The 22724-nt window shown below is 40.4% G+C and overlaps 1 protein-coding gene across 4 annotated transcripts in view; it reads right to left on the reverse strand.

Annotated features, from left to right (window-relative positions):
• LOC128657088 (zinc finger protein 436-like) overlaps nt 1-22724 on the reverse strand; it is a 119967-nt gene that overhangs the window by 80272 nt on the left and 16971 nt on the right. For 2 of the 4 annotated variants that reach the window (XM_053711326.1, XM_053711327.1), the window contains exons 5-8: nt 21165-21263; nt 20474-20554; nt 18283-18381; nt 16420-16527 (exon numbers count right to left, since the gene is read on the reverse strand). In XM_053711326.1, the coding sequence (XP_053567301.1) occupies nt 16420-16527; nt 18283-18381; nt 20474-20554; nt 21165-21263 (387 nt within the window). The remainder of the gene's footprint in view (nt 1-16419; nt 16528-18282; nt 18382-20473; nt 20555-21164; nt 21264-22724) is intronic. The other 2 variants (XM_053711328.1, XM_053711329.1) reach the window with 2 other exon arrangements.

A 22724-nucleotide genomic window follows, 5' to 3' on the forward strand; every position in this document is an offset into this window, starting at 1 on the left:
TATTTATGAATCTGCGTTTGGGAAATAGTAAGTTCTGGTCATGTGATGTGGAACAAATACTGAAGGTACTTCCATATACTTTACTCATTCACAGTGTTAAACACAAACAGACCAGATCCTTGTAAGGGCACTTTAATGTACAACCTAATAAATGCGGAGATTTGCAACACAGTTGTGATTTGTTGTTTATGGACACATGAAGTGATCTTGTAGCAGCCCCTAAAATAACTAGACAAGTTTTCCCACTGCATCACGCGCACACCATCATTCAGATTGCACATGCGCACTGAAAAATGACTATATTTTGCATACTATAAAATTGCGCATTGGTCATGGGGCCGGCTAATATAGCACTGTTGACCGGCCCTTTTATCAGGGCATTTCAGGATCATCAAGCCTGATGGCTCGCAAAGAATAAAACAAGTTAAAAAAAAAAATAACTTTTCATATTACAATGGTTATGATTATTCATCCATTTTAATTGTTATTAAGATTTTATTACTGCTAAGTAACTCTCTCTGCTGAGTGACAGGTCCAGAGCATTTACACCACAGGAAAGAGGGTTAAGTTTGTTTAATATACAACATGAGGCTTATTGCTTGTGTACACAAAGCATTCAGTTTTATTTTTTAGAATAATATGTAAAATAAACTATATTAGTGAAAATATGCAAATAAATATTTCTTGAATGTCTAGTAATTAACTATCGGCTAGATTACAAGTTTTGCGGTAAGAGCGGCTCGGTGCTAACTTGCAAGTTATTGTCACCGCTCACCTCCCTATAGCGCTGCTATTACAGGTTTTCATAATCCCGGCGTTATCAGGCAATATTGCAGCGTTGAGCAAAATTGAGCTCCATACCGCACTCAAATACCAGCGCTGCTTTGAGCTGGTTTTAAGTGCTCGTGCACGATTTCCCCATAGACATCAATGGGGAGAGCCGGCTAAAAAAAAAGCCTAACAACTGAAATAAAGGAGCATAAAGCTCTGTAACGCAGCCCCATTGATTCCTATGGGGAAAGAAAATTTATTTTTACACCTAACACCCTAACATAAACCCCAAGTCTAAACACCCCTAAACTGCTGCCCCCCGACATCGCCGACATCTACCTACACTAATTAACCCCAAATCTGCTGCCCCGCCTACAGTATACTTATTAACCCCTAAACCGCCGCCCCCCTATTTCAGAAATAGAGCATTTTTAACTTTACTGCTAAGGCACATGTACCCTCTGCATTGCGGTGCGATATGGTAACTTAGGTCTTGCTAACGATCTATAGCACACGGGCAAATAATAAATGTCACAGACTCACTGCTGGTGCACAGTGTAAACTCGTCCATAGAGGCCCCTAGCAACCAGTAAAAAGGAGACTTACTGACATGTTTAGGACTAAGCTAGCACAGCAGTCAAATAACAAGGTAGTTCTTAGAAAAAATGTGTTTATAAAGCAATTTATGCATGCACAATTCTGTGACAAAATTGTAGGTTACTTTACTGGGAGTTCAATGGTCAGACACGTCACACATGTGCACTCATATGTGCCCTGTGTCTCTCAGACACATAACTCATGTACACTCACCTGTGCCCTGTATTCCTCAGACACATCACACACGTACACTCACCTGTGCCCTGTATTCCTCAGACACATCACACATGTATACTCACCTGTGCCCTGTATCCCTCAGACACATCACACACGTACACTCATCTGTGCCCTGTATCCCCCTGAGGCACATCACACACATCAGACATGTACTCACCTGTACTCTGCATCCCTCAGAAACATCACACACATACACTCACCTGTGCCCTGTATTCCTCAGACACATCACACACGTACACTCACCTGTGCCCTTTATTCCTCAGACACATCACACATGTACACTCACCTATGCCCTGTATTCCTCAGACACATCACACACGTACACTCACCTGTGCCCTGTATTCCTCAGACACATCACACATGTATACTCACCTGTGCCCTGTATCCCTCAGACACATCACACACGTACACTCATCTGTGCCCTGTATCCCCCTGAGGCACATCACACACGTACACTCACCTGTGCCCTGTATCCCCCTGAGGCACATCATAAACATACACTCACCTGTGCCCTGTATCCCTCAGAAACATCACACACATACACTCACCTGTGCCCTGTATTCCTCAGACACATCACATACGTACACTCACCTGTACCCTGTATCCCTCAAACACATCACACACGTACACTCATCTGTGCCCTGTATCCCCCTGAGGCACATCACACACGTACACTCACCTGTGCCCTGTATTCCTCAGACACATCACACACGTACACTCACCTGTACCCTGTATCCCTCAGGCACGTCACACACGTACACTCACCTGTGTCCTGTATCCCTCAGACACATCACACACGTACACTCACCTGTGCCCTGTATCCCTCAGACACATCACACACGTACACTCACCTGTGCCCTGTATCCCTCAGGCACATCACACATGTACACTCACCTGTGCCCTGTATCCCTCAGACACATCACACATGTACACTCACCTGTACCCTGTATCCCTCAGACACATCACATATGTACACTCACCTGTGCCCTGTATCCCTCAGACACATCACACACGTACACTCACCTGTGCCCTGTATCCCTCAGACATATCACACATGTACACTCACCTGTGCCCTGTATCCCTCAGACACATCACACACGTAAATGTGAGGAGAAAGAATAAGGAGTTCCGGTCCCTTGTCTGCATTAAATTAAGAGTCCAAACTTTATTGGGTTAAAAATTGCAACAACACTTCTGTTACAGTCACAAAGCTGCAGGACGGGTTGGTGGTCACTACTGCTGACTCGTTTCGGCTCTCCCCGCCGTAGTCATAGCATAGTGAGTGACCATCAACCTGTGTTTTAAAAAGGCAAAAAACTCTTCCCATTGGTCAAAACAAAACACACCCATTGTGCAGCATATACAGATTTGTAAACCTAATTAACTTCAAAAAAGGTTACATTCTAGTTCATCTTAGAATACAATAGAGATCGAAACAATAACTTAAACTTGTAAATTTGATTGGTTTACTTTTCGTAGTAAATAAATATACCAACCATAGGTAGTATTGCTATCGTCAGAGTACCAAATGTGTGTAATTTTAATTACTCCTTCAATTATCAGAGTGCATTTAGGGATGCATTTATATATTAATGATAAATAATAAATGTACATGTACAAGCAATAATAATGGTTGAGGTTAGCTATCTATGAGTCATTCAGGGTGTACACTTAGACAAAAGTGTCAAAGTTAACATTGATAACTGTGGTTAAATACAATGATGTAGATAAATGAGTAAATGAATAAATAAATTAATTTATATTTATAAATTGATATGCCAATGTAAGACTATCTTTTCCATGACATTACCACAGACTATCCTTTAATTCAAGCTCAAAGGTTACTTCCAAAAATTTATTAAATCAAATTCACTATTTAGACCAGATGGCCACCTTGTGCCCAATTTGAGTATCCAGTATACTTCTTCCCTAGCTAATAGCAATGATCTATCCCCTCCCCTAACCGGGGGTGAAACATATTTGGCAATTGTCCATTTAAGTGTACTTTTGTTGTGCATTTGGCTGAAGTGTGCAATGAGTGGTGTTGTTAGGGTGCCCACTTTTATGTTATTGACATGCTCCCGGATTCTTGACCTTGTCTCTCTCTCGTGTGGTCATGCCTACATATTGTAGGTTACACTCTGAGCACGTCAGTACATAAATCACGTAGTTGGCTCTGCAGTTCTAGCATCTGTCATGTGAAAAATGCTCATCTGTTGTAGTACTGTTGAATTCATTACCTGGTGACAGATATTTACAGGCAATGCAATCATTATAATGGAATCTGAACACTCCCTTAGTGCTTAACCATGAGCTGTTAGTTCTATTGTTCGTGCTACGAAGTAGTGTTGGAGCTACCTTGTTACCTATGGTGGTGCCCCTTTTGAAAGCAAAACGACAACCTTTTCTTACTATATCAGCCAAACCATCATCAGCCATTAGTAATGGAAAATGTTTGGAGATAATATTACAAATTTCCCCAAACTGATCACTGTATGTTGTCAAAAATGTGGGTTTCTGTGCCTGTCCCTTGATGTTGGACCTATTCCCTTGCATTAGGAGGGAGTCCCTGTCTCTTTTGCTCACATCCATTTTTATGGCATTGACCATAGGTTTAGGATAGTCTCTAGAGACTAATCTATCAGTGAGTTCCTTTGCTTGGGTCTCATAAGAGAATTTGGTAGAACAATTTCTCAAGGTCCTCACAAACTGTCCCTTGACTATTGCCTTAAATACCCTATTTGGGTGATTACTCCTTGCATGTAGGATGGTATTTTTAGCTGATGGTTTGCGGAAAACACTTGTGGTTATTCTACCTCCCATTTCTCCTGCTACCCCAACTAGGGTTACATCTAAATAGTTAATGGTTTGGTTATTATACTCAAAGGTGAAGCCTAAACCTAGATTGTTATTGTTCAGTTCATCAACAAATAGATTAATCCCAATTGTGTCATCTTGCCAAATGACCAGAAGATCGTCAATTAATCTTTTGTAGAAGGTAATATTTGGTTTGAACTGATTTCTATCTCCATAGATGTGGGACTGCTCCCACCAACCCATATAGAGTTTGGCGTAAGAGGGGGCAAACTTGGCCCCCATAGCAGTCCCACATCTCTGGAGGTAGAAAGCTCCGTCAAAACCAAAGTAGTTATGTGTTAATAAATAACTCGTGACCTGTAGTATAAAACTACATTGCTCCTCTTCAAACTGGCCTGACCTGGTTAATAAATATCTAATGGCCTTTAGCCCTTCTTTATGTGGAATGGAAGAGTAAAGTGACTTTACATCTATAGTTAACCAGATTTTGTTCTCATTCCACCCTTCATCTTTTAGTAGACTCAACAAATGTTTAGTGTCTGTTAAATGGCTTTGTAGCCCCTCCACAAAAGGTTGGAGTATTGCATCCAACCATTGTGATGGTTCACTAACCGAAAAACTAATTCCACTAATGATGGGTCTACCATGAATTTCAGGTCCTGGTTTGTGTGTTTTAGGTAGATGATTAAACGTGGGTCTAATAGGGAACTTGACTTGTAAATAATTGTATGTATCATCGTCAAACATCCCTATCCCTCTACCTTCGTCCAATAAATGTTCTAACTCATGTTTAAATTCATCTGTTGGATCTTTCTGCAGTTGGATGTATTGTTTTTCATCCAGCAGTTGTCTTTTGGGCTCAGCAATGAACTGACTTTTGTTCATTACTACTATAGAGCCGCCTTTGTCTGCGGCTCTGATGACCAAGTTGTCATTACTCTGTAGCCCTATCAGGGCTTCTCTCTCTTTTAATGACAAATTGGCCTTTTTCTTTTGGGTACAATTCTTGGATGCAAGTGCAGTGAGGTCTGCCTCTACCCTTTTTTGGAATATTTCCAAAATATGACCCCTGTTTTGTATGGGGTAAAATGTAGAATTACCCTTAAATCTAGGTAAAGTAAGGGTATCAGAAGCCCCCACTGCTCCTTGAGCTTGCAACTCCTCCAAGGCTACCACATCACAGTCTTCACTAAAGGTGAGATTAGGTCTAAGGGAAAATTAACTCTATCAGCTTCAGTGTCTTGTATGTCATGTTTAAAGTACTTTTTTAATGTCAAATTTCTAATCAATTTATTTACATCAAGTAGTGTTGAGAACAAATTGAAGTTAGAGGTAGGGACAAAGTTTAGGCCTTTACTTAAGACATTTATTTCTGTGTCTGTGAGTTTGTAGTCAGAGAGATATTAACTACATTACATTCCCCTTCAGAACTGGAATAGCCATCAGTGGACTCTGCTTCACTGTCACTAAATCTTACTCTTTTATTGTCTGATTGATATTTACCTCTACCTCTGCCTCTCCTCCCTCTGCATCTTCTCCCTCTGCTGCCTCTGTATTGAAACTGGTAATACAGCATAGGAGCTGTGAAAGGGACACAACGTCACACGCTCATTACGACACAGACACTCACGGACGTAACCGCACACGGAGGGTGACTTGAGGAGGGAAGAGAGCGGCAGAGCCGGATCGCTGCAGGAAGCAGTTTGGATACACCTCCCCCAGGATCGAGCACCGGATGATGGCGGCAAATGAGTCCCACACATGTATTGATATGTGTTTACGCTAACGCTGTGAGCCCTTTGAGATTGCTTGTTTAATTTTTATGTCTGCTCTGTGGTGGATAACAAGGGAGGAGTACATTGCAGTCCGTATACGGAAGGGAGTATAAACTTTGCGCTATATTAACATCACACATGTACACTCACCTGTGCCCTGTATCCCTCAGACACATCACACACGTACACTCACCTGTGCCCTGTATCCCTCAGACACATCACACACGTACACTAACCTGTGCCCTGTATCCCTCAGACACATCACACATGTACACTAACCTGTGCCCTGTATCCCTCAGACACATCACACATGTACACTCACCTGTGCCCTGTATCCCTCAGACACATCACACATGTACACTCACCTGTGCCCTGTATCCCTCAGACACATCACACACGTACACTCACCTGTGCCCTGTATCCCTCAGACACATCACACACGTACACTAACCTGTGCCCTGTATCCCTCAGACACATCACACATGTACACTCACCTGTGCCCTGTATCCCTCAGACACATCACACACGTACACTCACCTGTGCCCTGTATCCCTCAGACACATCACACACGTACACTCACCTGTGCCCTGTATCCCTCAGACACATCACACATGTACACTCACCTGTGCCCTGTATCCCTCAGACACATCACACATGTACACTCACCTGTGCCCTGTATCCCTCAGACACATCACACACGTACACTCACCTGTGCCCTGTATCCCTCAGACACATCACACACGTACACTAACCTGTGCCCTGTATCCCTCAGACACATCACACACGTACACTAACCTGTGCCCTGTATCCCTCAGACACATCACACACGTACACTAACCTGTGCCCTGTATCCCTCAGACATATCACATACGTACACTCACGTACACTCACCTGTGCCCTGTATCCCTCAGACACATCACACATGTACACTCACCTGTGCCCTGTATCCCTCAGACATATCACACATGTACACTCACCTGTGCCCTGTATCCCTCAGACATATCACACATGTACACTCACCTGTGCCCTGTATCCCTCAGACACATCACACATGTACACTCACCTGTGCCCTGTATCCCTCAGACACGTCACACACGTACACTCACCTGTGCCCTGTATCCCTCAGACACATCACACATGTACACTCACCTGTGCCCTGTATCCCTCAGACACATCACACATGTACACTCACCTGTGCCCTGTATCCCTCAGACACATCACACATGTACACTCACCTGTGCCCTGTATCCCTCAGACACATCACACACGTACACTCACCTTTGCTCTGCGTCCCTCAGACACATCACACACGTACACTCACCTGTGCCCTGTATCCCTCAGACACATCACACACGTACACTCACCTGTGCCCTGTATCCCTCAGACACATCACACACGTACACTCACCTGTGCCCTGTATCCCTCAGACACATCACAGATGTACACTCACCTGTGCCCTGTATCCCTTAGACACATCACACATATACACTCACCTGTGCCCTGTATCCCTCAGACACATCACACACGTACACTCACCTGTGCCCTGTATCCCTCAGACACATCACAGATGTACACTCACCTGTGCCCTGTATCCCTTAGACACATCACACATATACACTCACCTGTGCCCTATATCCCTCAGACACATCACACATGTACACTCACCTGTACCCTGTATCCCTCAGACACATCACACATGTACACTCACCTGTACCCTGTATCCCTCAGACACATCACACATGTACACTCACCTGTACCCTGTATCCCTCAGACATATCACACATGTACACTCACCTGTGCCCTGCATCCCTCAAATACATCAAACATGTACACTCACCTATGCCCTGTATCCCTCAGACACATCACACATGTACACTCACCTGTGCCCTGTATCCCTCAGACATATCACACATGTACACTCACCTGTGCCCTGTATCCCTCAGACATATCACACATGTACACTCACCTGTGCCCTGTATCCCTCAGACACATCACACATGTACACTCACCTGTGCCCTGTATCCCTCAGACACGTCACACACGTACACTCACCTGTGCCCTGTATCCCTCAGACACATCACACATGTACACTCACCTGTGCCCTGTATCCCTCAGACACATCACACATGTACACTCACCTGTGCCCTGTATCCCTCAGACACATCACACATGTACACTCACCTGTGCCCTGTATCCCTCAGACACATCACACACGTACACTCACCTTTGCTCTGCGTCCCTCAGACACATCACACACGTACACTCACCTGTGCCCTGTATCCCTCAGACACATCACACACGTACACTCACCTGTGCCCTGTATCCCTCAGACACATCACACACGTACACTCACCTGTGCCCTGTATCCCTCAGACACATCACAGATGTACACTCACCTGTGCCCTGCATCCCTTAGACACATCACACATATACACTCACCTGTGCCCTGTATCCCTCAGACACATCACACACGTACACTCACCTGTGCCCTGTATCCCTCAGACACATCACAGATGTACACTCACCTGTGCCCTGTATCCCTTAGACACATCACACATATACACTCACCTGTGCCCTATATCCCTCAGACACATCACACATGTACACTCACCTGTACCCTGTATCCCTCAGACACATCACACATGTACACTCACCTGTACCCTGTATCCCTCAGACACATCACACATGTACACTCACCTGTACCCTGTATCCCTCAGACATATCACACATGTACACTCACCTGTGCCCTGCATCCCTCAAATACATCAAACATGTACACTCACCTGTGCCCTGTATCCCTCAGACACATCACACATGTACACTCACCTGTACCCTGTATCCCTCAGACATATCACACATGTACACTCACCTGTGCCCTGCATCCCTCAAATACATCAAACATGTACACTCACCGATTCTCTCACTCTCTTTCTCTCTCTCTCTCTCACACACACATTCTCACACATAACATAACATACACTCAGATTTCCGGTCTGAGGGCGGAGCTCAACAGCAGCATGCTCCATGTCGGCGTTCCGACCTAGTGTCTACAATCACTGCCCCTACTCACTGCCTCATAGCCCCCGACACAAGTGGGGTTCAGCAGGGCTGAAATTTGGCTGTACGACAGCCTGAGGAGGAAATCACAGAGGCCGGTTGGGCCAGCGGTAGAACCGCTATTTCACACCCTTTCACAGAAGTCCAGGAGTTATCATTGTGCCCTGGTGCACAGTCGTATCAAGAGCATACAGATGGTCTTTACCCGCAACCCCCTATCACACGCAAGCTGCCTGCCTGTTGGGGATAGAGGAAGTTGATCGCACTATTCGGAACTCAGAGAAGCTGCAGGGGGAGGTGCTGGAGGCGCGCGGAGGGATCCGAATGCTAAGCACCGCCACCGCAGTGGCAAACTCAGTGGAACTCCCCCGACTTGGGGAGTATCGTTGATCCGGAAGCAAGCTGTGAACTCACGGAAGAGAGATTGGGAGGCATCTCAACCCTACTTGGCAACAGCACTCTGGTAAGCCCTGGCGTGCATTATATAAAGAACTGTGCTGTCTATGTCCCTGCAGAGATCGTAAGCACACGACACTGACTGATCTGTTTGGCCCCAAGGCTTTGCCGGGTGAAAAAAGTCAATGCCGTAGCTGTGGAAGGTTTAACAGGAGTGCACTGGACATTTAGGGCTGGGTCCCCTAATCTTTTGTTACGTTTTCTAAAGGACTGCTATGTCAAGCTAACTGTGTGACTGCAGGGAAAAAGGCTTGTGCTGGAGCCACAGACATACATGGGAACTTTTTATCCGGGGACTGGATACCTAACAAATAGTGATTAACACTGTGCTCCCTAGGGCTTGTTAGTGAGAGGTACAGAGCCCAAAAAGAAATGTGGTAGTTGTACGAGTCTGTTATTCTACTAAGTATCCTCACACAGGAACACAATAAGAAAAGTTATCTGAGGATTTTTTTTCTGTTGTATGAGGGGATTCCTGATGCTAAAGCACTAATGTTTTAAACAAGCTCTCACATGCTTTAAAAAGTTTAGTGCAAAGTGGGACATTACTGTGTTCAAATTCTAAACATTGTTGTCTATCCTAATATTCTGTTAAATTTATTTCCTGCTCTAAATTGAAACCAGTACATGGTTAGATTATGGTCAGATCTAAAAAAAACACCTATATGTTGGTGGAGATTGTATGTGCAGCAATAATTGTTTAACTGTAAGTTTATAGGATCTATTTTGACTGAACAAAAGCACCTCACTAATGATAACAGAATTGGTGGAGTAGAGCTGGTATTCTGATAATTTATTTCTCTGATTTTTTCTTTTTGATATTCAGTTAATGTTAAGTAGGGCACAGGCCTTCAGCACTTTTCACTAGTGGGTCCTTGACCCTCTGACTATTATTTTATTTTTTTATTTTTTTCTCTCTCTTTTTTTATATATAGGCAGTCAGCTGCCATCGAATCCACAGGGGAATTTCCCACTCACATAAATAACACTTTTTTTTTTTTTTTTCTTCACACACATAGGAGAAGGTTTTTTTTTTTTTCTGTTGGTCTTGGGGACCACTACCCCAGTGTTTTGATTAATCACAATTATAGTCACATTAATAGCCAGACCCTAGTTTGTCAGTGTGGGGTACTGGTCAGATCTATTTTTTTGTGTACTGCACTTGATGGATAAGTTTGTGTCACAGGTGAGAGTTAGTTCACCCAAGATGCCTGTGAAGCCCAAGGACAAAAAAGCCAAAACGGCAGATACCAGTATCGATGTGGTGACGGACATTGCACCGTCAGTCATCGATACACAGGTATTGATTGGACAGTTTTCAGCTATATTCTCCCCCAATTCGAGTTAATCAAAAAGGAATTAGGCACTATAGCAACAGAGATAGGGGTACTCTCCTCAGAGGTTAAACAATTCTCAGCTAGAATGGTTGAAGCCGAGAATAGAATCTCTTTATTGGAAGATCAGGCAAATAGCTATGAGACAGTTTCTCGAAAACAGGCCAAAATAAATAGTATGCAATTGCGCCTGGAGGATCTCGAAGATCGCTCCAGACGCAATAACATCAGGATTGTAGGCCTGCCCGAACTACCTGAATTTGATGACATAAGTAAATTTATGTCCGTTACATTACTACAGGCTATGGGTATGCCAGCTCAATCCCTACCTCTAATAATTGAAAGGGCGCACAGAGTGGGCCCTAAGAGAGTGGCAGAGAATGGGTTTGTAAGACCAAGAATGGCTATATGTAAGTTTTTAAAATTTCAGGATAAAGTGGATATATTAAAATGGTTCAAAAAAACCGACCCTCCAACTTTTGGTAACAGTAAGATTCTTTTGTTTCAGGATTTCTCTTCTGAGACTTCCTCCAGGAGGAAAGGGATGGCCCCATATTGCACCCAGCTTATAAATAAAGGTTTAAAAGCGAGACTACTCTATCCAGCTAGAATTGTAGTGGCGGATAAGGGAATAAGACACTCGTTCAGCGGAATTAATGAGGTTAAAGATTTTATTAAGGCGTATGATGGTATACCAGATCAAACTCAAAATTCGACCAGTAGAGACCTGGCGGATTAGCGGGTTTTATATTATATTTTATGTATCCAGCTTTGTTAGAGTATGCATGAGGAAAAATGCCAAAAAAAAAGTTTATTTTGTTAACTATGATCAATGTTAAGTCTGGACTTACTTTTTTTAATTTTCTTTCCCCCCCCCCCCCCCTGTTTTAATGATGGTATATATAGGAAAGGATGATGGTAGAAGGAGTTAAGACATTATCCTGGAATGTGGGGGGGATCTCTTCGCCGGTTAAACGTAAATTAATTATTAAAATTTTGGCTAAACATAAACCGGACTTAGTGTTTTTGCAGGAAACGCACCTTAACGAGCAAGAAGCTGCTAAGCTCAAGATCAAATGGGTAGGAGAGGTTATTACCTCTTCAGGTATCTCTAAAAAAGCGGGAGTGGTGGTATTAATTCATAAAGATCTTGAATATAGGATCATTAAAACTGAAATCGATCCCTCTGCTAGATTTATTATACTCCAAATTAGTATTATGAATACTAGATTCATATTTTGTAATATTTATGCCCCTAACCAATTCTCGGCAGAATTCTGGAGAAAAATCCAAAGTAAGTTATACCCGTTCAAAGGGGAAAATCTAGTGTTGTGTGGAGATTTTAATATGACCCTATACCCAGAACTAGATCGATTTTCCAATAAAAATATATCTCTATATAAAAAAAATGCTAAATATTTTAAAAACTTCTGTTATAAACTAAATTTGGTTGATATTTGGCGCATCCAAAACCCGGATCTTCAGGCTTTCACGTGTGAGTCTAAAGCCCATAGGACCTTTTCTAGGATAGATCTATTTTTAGTCTCGGAATCTTTATCTGTTTGGAAACTGGAGGCAGAAATCGCAGAGATTCTAGTCTCGGACCACGCAATCATCTCATTGTATTTTCCCCACGAACGGTAAGAGTAAATCCAGCAAGGCTGTATTTTGCTTCCCTAGGTTCCTATATTCTGATCCTAGATTTTGTTCATGGATGAAACAGAAATGGCTGGAATATGGTAGGTTTAATGCTAATTATAGGAATAAAGTAGAAATATTTTGGGAGGCTTCAAAAGCGGTGTTGCGGGGGGAGATTACGGCATATACAAAACGACGAGACAAGAAGATTAAGGATAGAGAAATTCAATTGTCCAATAAGGTAAAGAATGCATTCAGGAGAGTTCAGATTGACCCCTCCTCTGCCAATTGGGAAGTATATTTGGGATTCAGAAAAGAGAGAGACCTTTTTTTAAAACAAAAATCTCAGATAGAGGAAATAAAAATAACTCGACATTATAGGGGGTTTCACAGGACTTCTGCAAAACATCTTGCGAGGCTCACCAAAAGTAGGAAAAAAAAAATCTTATTCCAGCTATTAAATATCGTGACTCTAGATATATTAATTCCAAAGAAATCGGTGAAGTATTCTTTAATTATTATCAACAGTTATATGCACCAGTTAATATAAACCACGTTGAGCAAGAGGCTTTCTGGTCCAAGATTAAATTGCCAATAATTCAATCTGAAGAATTGGCTGCATTGAATGACCCCATCTCTTGTACAGAGATTGGTAATGCAATTGACCAATTGAAATTGAATAAGGCTGCAGGCCCAGATGGGTTCCCTGCAGAATTTTATAAATGTTTAAAGGAAGAGTTGCTTTTGATACTGGAAAATCTATTCAATATCTATTATGTTTCAGACAATCCAATCTCTTCATACTTTTCTGCTGCAAACATCTCTTTGATTCTGAAAAAAGGCAAAGATTCTGAAGATTTAGCTTCATACAGACCAATTTCGGTGTTAAACACCGACTATAAGATTTTAGCCGCTATTATAGCGGCAAGATTGTCTCGCTGTCTACAGAATCTTATACATCCTGACCAGTCGGGGTTTATGACTGCCAGGAACCCAATAAAGAACTTCCGTAAAGTTACTACCTTTTTGGATTATGCCTGGAATATTGACCAAGGTCATAAAAACTTGTCAGTACAGCATAGTGCGGTACTTACGTTAGATGCTACTAAAGCATTTGATTCTATTATCTGGGAACACCTATTCCGGTCACTTGAAAGGTTTGGGTTTAAAGGAAACTTTGGGCAGTTTGTCAACAGAATTTATGCAAAACCTATTTCCTATCTATTGATAAATGGGGAGCGTTCTTCTCAGATAATGTTGCAACGGGGCACCAGACAAGGTTGTCCGTTATCCCCATTATTGTTTAATCTGGCGTTGGAACCATTCGCAATCAGATTAAGGGATAGCTTACCGGGGATCCCTCTTGGCTCTCAATGGTTAAAAGTGTTGTTATATGCTGACGATATACTGTTTTTTTTGGAGGATATTCACCAATCTATCCCAACATTATTGCAACTCCTTAAAGAATTTAGTTCATTTTCAGGATACAAGGTCAATCTGGAAAAAAGTGAATTGATGTGTCTAGGTAAATCGACCTGTTCCATTGTCAAAACCCCATTTAAAATGGTTAATGCCATTAAATATCTTGGCCTGGTTCTGCATAAGAATCCTAAATTTTGGTACTCAGCAAACTATTCGCCCCTGTTTCAAAAAATTAAACTAGACCTACAATTATGGGCTGCATTCCCATTGGCTATAACGGCCAGGGTGAATCTGATCAAAACAATTATCTTTCCTCGTCTTCTCTATCCACTCCAAAATCTTCCTATATTCATTACGAATAAGGACATTAGGAAATTGTATGGATACATTTCAACATTTTTATGGAAGGACAAAAAACCTTGTATCGCTTTGGCTAGATTAATGCAGAAGTCATCTACAGGGGGTTTATCACTCCCTGATGTCAAGTTATACAATATAGCCACGTTAATTAAATTTGCTTGTGATTGGATCACAGATGCTAATACAGTCTCTTCTATTGAGGAAGAAACTTCGTTAATATATCCTTTTGCCTTAAAGGCTATACTCCATTGTAAACCGCGACAGTTACCGTCTAACGTTGCTTCTCTCATATCATTTAAGAATATAGTAATAGCCTGGCATAAGTTCTGTAGCATGTTAAGCATTGATCCTACATATTCAGATTTTCTGCCTATTAGAGGTAATCCTCAATTTACCCCAGGTATCTATCAAAAAGTCTTCAAAGTATGGGCTGAAAGAGGGTTAAGCCTAATAAAACAGCTACTGGATGGAAATCACCAGATCTCTACAGTGGAATCTCTTTTCCAACTATATGATCTTCCTAGATCCAATTTGTTCGCATACTTCCAGGTCAGACACTTTATTTCTGCTCAAAACTGGCTTTTTCCTTTATCAGCTGCCTGGTCTGAGGTTAGAGTACTCTTACAGAAATTCTCTGTAGGGGACACATCAATTTCATTGATGTATGACATTATGTTGTCAAAACAGAGTCAAGTATATCTGGATAAGATTTGTAATTTCTGGTCTCCTCATATCCCAGATATTGATCAGGAGAGTATTAAACAGAGTTTTTCTATTTCAAAGAAATGTAAGGTCTCTATGGGCTGGAAAGAATCCCACATGAAGCTTATTAATAATTTTTATCTATACCCTCTGAAAATCGCTAAATTTTATCCAACTAGTTCAAGTAGCTGCCCTAGATGTTCGTATGCTAGAGCCGACCTGCTACACATGTTCTGGTATTGCCCTAAAATTAACCAACTTTGGTCGAAAATCACCTATTGGATTAACCAACATTTTAAAATATCTTTATCTTTGAAACTACAAGATATTATCCTTCTGATATCTCCATTAAATACTAGAGATAGCTACTGGATAGGGGTTGTTAATACAATCATATTAACTGTTAGACATCTGATATTAAAATATTGGATAGCAAAGAGAGTTCCAGGGTTTGTGGAGATTATTAAATCAATACAGGAGCAAATAGTGTTTGAATCTTATCATTTGCAGGATGCATCAGATAAGAGAATAAAGAACTTTCTTTCAGGATGGTGTCCAGTTATCAAGTCATTTTCCCTCCCTATACAAAAACAGATCATTTTTCCGTTTCTATCATCCATTAGCTTTGTAGAACTAGTGTTAGTAGGTTTGTTTCCTTCTACCTGGATTGTTAATAATGGGGAAGCTAATTTAGTTTAACTCAGGGGCTTCTTCCTTTTCTTTTTTTTTTTTTTTTGTTGTTCTCTTTATTTTTTTTAGCAGTATCACACTGTTTAGTGTGAATAGAAAAAGGGGGGGGGGGTAAAAAAACCAGTGAAAATCACAGTTAAGATGATGTTATGTTATATTTAGTCCTATCCCAACTTTGTACAAGAGATTTCTTGTTTTTTTATGTTATTGTTTTTCCGCTGAATATATGTTGGGCAGTGACTATGTACTGTCATTATGTTTGTGATTTCCAAATAAATATTATATTAAAAAAAAAAATGTACACTCACCTGTACCCTGTATTCCTCAGACACATCACACACTTACACTCACCTGTCCCCTGTATCCCTCAGACACATCACACACTTACACTCACCTGTGCCCTGTATCCCTCAGACACATCACACACGTACACTCACCTGTGCCCTGTATCCCTCAGACACATCACACACATACACTCACCTGTACCCTGTATCCCTCAGACACATCACACGCGTACACTCACCTGTGTCCTGTATCCCTCAGACACACACTAGTACACCTACCTGTACTTATATTGTCACATATTTCCTGCTTTGCAGCTTCTGGCATATTTGCTAGCCCCTGATCTTCTGTTTGTTCTGTGTTACATAAAATGTTAGCATCTTTTTCATCTGAAAAAAATATCAGTAATAGAAATAAATAAATGATTCTTTACATGGTATCTTTGTAAAAGTTAGTTTAAAACAAAATGTGAAAAACTGTAATTTAAGTTAAACCTGAGCCTACATCAGTAGCAGTCGCATCTGGAAGAAACATCCCATGAAATGACATCAGCACAACAGTAAATACAACCTGTGTCATACAGTAAAGGGAGTTAGCTGGGAATCAGTTACTTTACTTGCAACAAATACAGCCTCACTGTAACCAATCAGAATTCCCCTATGAGACGTATTACAGGGTTCTGTGAGGTTTTGAAAATAAAATGCATTTTCCATTGGTTATTAAAACCTCACTATTGCCCATTTAATTATCTTAACTTGTATTGCCTGTGTGAGAGAGAGTACCACAGTGATATGATAGAGAGATCAGATGTATAAAGGGATTTATATCGTTCAAGACAAAAGTATTTTCTATTTATTTAATAAAAGAGTAAAAATAATAGAAATAATGCAAGTTATCAAGTTTAACCTTTTCACCACTGAGCCATTTCATACCCTTGTGCTGACGCTGTTTTCAATCTTTTTCACTCATTGTATTTAGAATTCAGCCCTACATTAGTTATATCACAATCACCACAAATAACAGGTGAGTTTTCACCTGTGTGTTTTATTGAGGGGGAATAGGGACTCTAAAAGTGAGACACGTCACCTATATACACACTCACCTGTGCTATTCTAGTATTCCAACAGCCCCTGAAAACAGACACACAACACAATCTCCCTCAAACACACAGTAAAATCCTTATACAAACAAATACAATATTAGAGAGGGGATCATGGATTTTCTTACTAAGGGTCAGATTACAAGTGGAGCACAGTTTAACGCTCCTGCTTGTTAACTGCGCTAGCAGTTAACTTTTTGCGCGGGTTGGGCTCATATTATGGGTTGGGCTCATATTATAAGTTGAAAGTAAACCGTTTTCGCTTCCGCGCTAACCCGAAGAGCATAAAAAGCTGAAATCAGGATATTGTGTGTGTGTGTGATAACCTATTCCTCCATAGAAGTCAATAGAGCAAAAAAAAAAAGTGGGGGACAAACCCTACTGGCGCACAAACCTGAATATTATTATTATTTTAATGTTGTGTCTTGCTGGCAGAGTACAATGTCCCTTTAACATTTTCCATGTAAAAATAAATATTACAAACCTGTTCCTCTGCTGGTCTTTCACATGTATTATAGAAGGTTTAAGTACAATGCCCCTTTAACTCACAATATACAGACAGGACATACAGATGAGCAGATCATATAGTGCTGTGGGGTTTATTTTATGCTCCTACAAAGTGCTACTGATGTATCTGCAGCTGATCAGATGACAACAGTAATGATTATACTCTGGCAGATATAAATGACAGCAGCTGTATAGGGCTTGGGTGTCATGTGATCAGGATAACTAAACACTAGGCAGTGAGTATCAGGCTATATTGTGACACTCAGTGTGTGAGTGAGGTGACACCCTGACTGGTGATATAATGTACAGCACTTACAGACAATAAGCTATAAAAACAGGCAATACCCCGTTAACAGAAGACACGTCACACACGTGCACTTACCTTCATTGTCACACACGTGCACTTACCTTCACTATCACACACGTGCACTTACCTTCACTGTCACACACGTGCACTTACCTTCACTGTCACACACGTGCACTTACCTTCACTGTCACACACGTGCACTTACCTTCACTGTTACACACGTGCACTTACCTGCATTGTCACTGTCACACATTTCCTGCATTGGAGCTTCCAGCTGACACGTTACACTCAGATCTTCTGTTTTAACGTCTACATCAGTATTAATATCATCTGTCAGAACATTTATTGCAGACAATATTTCATTTCACCCCAAAAGCAACTAATGTTTAACACAGTAATGGGTACTTAATTGCTATACACTTAAAGGGACAGTGTACATGAAAAGTGTTATTGTTTAAAAAGATAGACAATGCCTTTATTACCCATTCTACGGTTTTGCATAACAAACACTGTTATACTAATACACTTTTTACCTCTGTGATCACCTTGTATCTAAGCCTATGTAGGTGGCCCCCGTATCTCAGTTTATTTCACAATCTTGCATTTCAACCAATTAGTGTTGTTCCTGCAGAATTATTATCATTCTACACGGGAGTGAGCACAATGTTATCTATATGACTCACATGAACTAGCACTGTATGGCTGTAAAAGGCTAATAAAAGGCACCGAGATAAGAGATGGCCTGCAGGGGCTTAGAAACAGGTAAACAGGGGTTATAAAGTATATTAATATAACAATGTTATCCATATGATACACATGAACTAGCACTGTATGGCTGTAAAAGGCTAATAAAAGGCACCGAGATAAGAGATGGCCTGCAGGGGCTTAGAAACAGATAAACTGAGGTTATAAAGTATATTAATATAACAATGTTATCCATATGGCACACATGAACTAGCACAGTATGGCTGTAAAAAGCTAATAAAAGGCACCAAGATAAGAGATGGCCTGCAGGGGCTCAGAAACAGGTAAACTGAGGTTATAAAGTATATTAATATAACAATGTTATCCATATGACACATGAACTAGCACTGTATGGCTGTAAAAGGCACAGAGATAAGAGGGGCTTAGAAACAGGTAAACTGAGGTTATAAAGTATATTAATATAACAATGTTATCCATATGACACACATGAACTAGCACTGTATGGCTGTAAAAGGCTAATAAAAGGCACTGAGATAAGAGATGGCCTGCAGGGGCTTAGTAACAGGTAAACTGAGGTTATAAAGTATATTAATATAACAATGTTATCCATATGACACACATGAACTAGCACTGTATGGCTGTAAAAGGCTAATAAAAGGCACAGAGATAAGAGATGGTCTGCAGGGGCTTAGAAACAGGTAAACTGAGGATATAAAGTATATTAATATAACAATGTTATCCATATGACACACATGAACTAGCACTGTATGGCTGTAAAAGGCTAATAAATGGCACTGAGATAAGATATGGTCTGCAGGGGCTTAGAAACAGGTAAATTAAGGTTATAAAGTATATTAATATAACAATGTTATCCATATGACACATGAACTAGCACTGTATGGCTGTAAAAAGCTAATAAAAGGCACAGAGATAAGAGGCGCTTAGAAACAGGTAAACTGAGGTTATAAAGTATATTAATATAACAATGTTATCCATATGACACACATGAACTAGCACTGTATGGCTGTAAAAGGCTAATAAAAGGCACTGAGATAAGAGATGGCCTGCAGGGGCTTAGAAACAGGTAAACTGAGGTTATAAAGTATATTAATATAACAATGTTATCCATATGACACACATGAACTAGCACTGTATGGATGTAAAAGGCTAATAAAAGGCACCGAGATAAGAGATGGCCTGCAGGGGCTTAGAAACAGGTAAACTGAGGTTATAAAGTAAATTAATATAACAATGTTATCTATATGACACACATGAACTAGCACTGAATGGCTGTAAAAAGCTAATAAAAGGCACCAAGATAAGAGGTGGTCTGCAGGGGCTTAGAAACAGCTTAACTGAGGTTATAAAGTATATTAATATAACAATGCTATCTATATGACACACATGATCTAGCACTGTATGGCTGTAAAATGCTAATAAAAGGCACAGAGATAAGAGATGGCCTGCAGGGGCTTAGAAACAGGTAAACTGAGGTTATAAAGTATATTAACATGAAGCAGAGGGTGAGAGAGGGCATGTGTGTGTGGTATTCACATGAAGCAGAGGGTGAGAGAGAAGAAAAGACAAGGTAGGGGTGTGAACCAAATAGATTTTATTATTACAATCTGTCTGTACTGAGGCTCATCATTAACATAAGGGGAAAACATTTTAGAATATGAGTTTTCTAACTGTGAAGCTTATACCATAGATCACTCACCTGCAGAGACATCTGATGGCTGAATATTCTGTACAAGTCCTCCTTGTGCTCCTGTGTCTATGACACTGTGACCTGTTAGTTCTAATAAAGAATAAAATAAGTTTTTTGGTTAAATGGATTAAAGGGACCGTCTAGTCAAAATTAAACTTTAATGATTCATATAGGGCATTCAATGTTAAACAACTTTCTAATTGACTTATCGTTAAATTTGCTTTGTTCCCTTGGTGGTATTTTTGAAAAGTTAAACCTAGCTAGGCTCAAACTGATTTCTAAACCGTTGAAAACCGCCTCTTAGCTCAGAGCATTTTGAAAGTTTTTCACAGTTAGACAGTACTAGTTCATGTGTGTGTCATATAGATAACATTGTGCTCACTCCCGTGGAGTTATTTAGGAGTCTGCACTGATTGGCTGAACTGCATGTCTTTCAAAAGCACTGAGATAAGGGGGCAGTCTGCAGAGGCTTAGATACAAGGTAATCACAGAGGTAAAACAAATAATATAACTGTGTTGGTTATGCAAAACTGGGATATGGGAAATAAAGGGATTATCTATCTTTTTAAACAATAACAATTCTGGTGTAGACTGTCCCTTTAAAGTGCAGTTATCTCACACAAACTGATTATTCAGTAATATTACACAACACATCAGTATTTGAAAACATTACTAGTAGCTTCTGCCATAGATCTGTTACCTGCAGAGACGTCTGATGGGGTCTCCACTCGTTGAATATTCTGTACAAGGTCTCTATGTGTTCCTGTGTCTAGATTTTCATCACTGTGACCTGTTAGTTCTAACAGAGAATAAAATCAGTTTATTTTATTAAATGGATATGAAAGAATTTTTACTGCATCTAATATATATATATATATATATATATACATATATACATACACACATATACACACAGTATGTATGTGTATATATATATATATATATATATATATATATATATATATATATCTGGAAGAGTTGGTAAACTACACAGCACTGACCCCTAACTTGTATAGATGAACTGGTGATTAGGAATAAAAATAATAATAATATGGCACCCCAACAGAGTATTATTTTGCACGGTGGTGCACACTTATAGCTCTATAAAATGCAATTCACACAAAACATAATCCGTACTCCAAGTATTAAGGAAACGGGTATAAAATGTAGCATACAGTGAATGTGCACTAAGTATACAAATGTAACTGTGTTAGTGTCAATACAAGTTACTAATGAGTATTTAGCACTTGCGCAGAGTGCTGCGGTTTTTAAGAAGACAATCTAGTTGTACTAATGATATAAACTCTCGATATGTATAGTATCTATAACAATAGCTAACACAAAATTTCATGTAGCGTATAGAAAAAGTAATGGTGTATAGAACCTAATACTACAAATCTTTTCTGCGGACAAAATGTAGCAACACCCAATTGTATTCATTACCGATCGAAATGTTTAAGGTGAATAGTCCGTGTATAGACAAAATGGTATTTAAATATATAAGTACGGTTTTCTATTCTATTTATTTGTTTTCTTTAAATTTCGTGGTGTATTCATTCAGATATTCTTATTCAGCTATCTTCTTTCTTCAGCAACTTGCAATACTCTTGTGAATAGGTGCTGCAGACGGGCATGGTCACACAGGCAGAAAGTTGCTGAAGAAAGAAGATAGCTGAATAAGAATATCTGAATGAATACACCACGAAATTTAAAGAAAACAAATAAATACTTTTAGCGCGGCCTGAAGATCTGTGAAGAAGTGTTGGGATTAGCGTAGCTCACCAGCGTGCTATAGTCACACTATGTGCGGTTCTTTCTCGTCCCTTCTATAAAAACATACGGGAGAGAGGAGGAGAGAAATAACGACCGCTGGATACGGACGAGCAGAGGGAACAGAGATCCTGTGGATAACGAACAAGAGGACCTGCACCTGCCTGGGGGAGACGCTTCAAGCCTCAACTGCATCACATCACCCACTCCTTACCTCATACGATTGAGGGTCTGGAATGTAAGTAGACTGTGAGACAGTAATTGGATATGGAACGTTAAGTCTCCCTGCTGCAATTATACACACGGAAAATTCTTCGAACTGTTTATTTTTAATACGGACATATACCTCCACTACCTAATATTTCTACTATCATTAATTTTTTTTTATTTTATTTTTAGAAAACTGTACTTATATATTTAAATACCATTTTGTCTCTACAAGGACTATTCACCTTAAACATTTCGATCGTTAATCAATACAATTGGGTGT

The sequence above is a fragment of the Bombina bombina genome, chromosome 4, assembly GCF_027579735.1.
Source record: "Bombina bombina isolate aBomBom1 chromosome 4, aBomBom1.pri, whole genome shotgun sequence".
In the NCBI taxonomy this organism is placed as follows: Eukaryota; Metazoa; Chordata; class Amphibia; order Anura; family Bombinatoridae; genus Bombina; species Bombina bombina.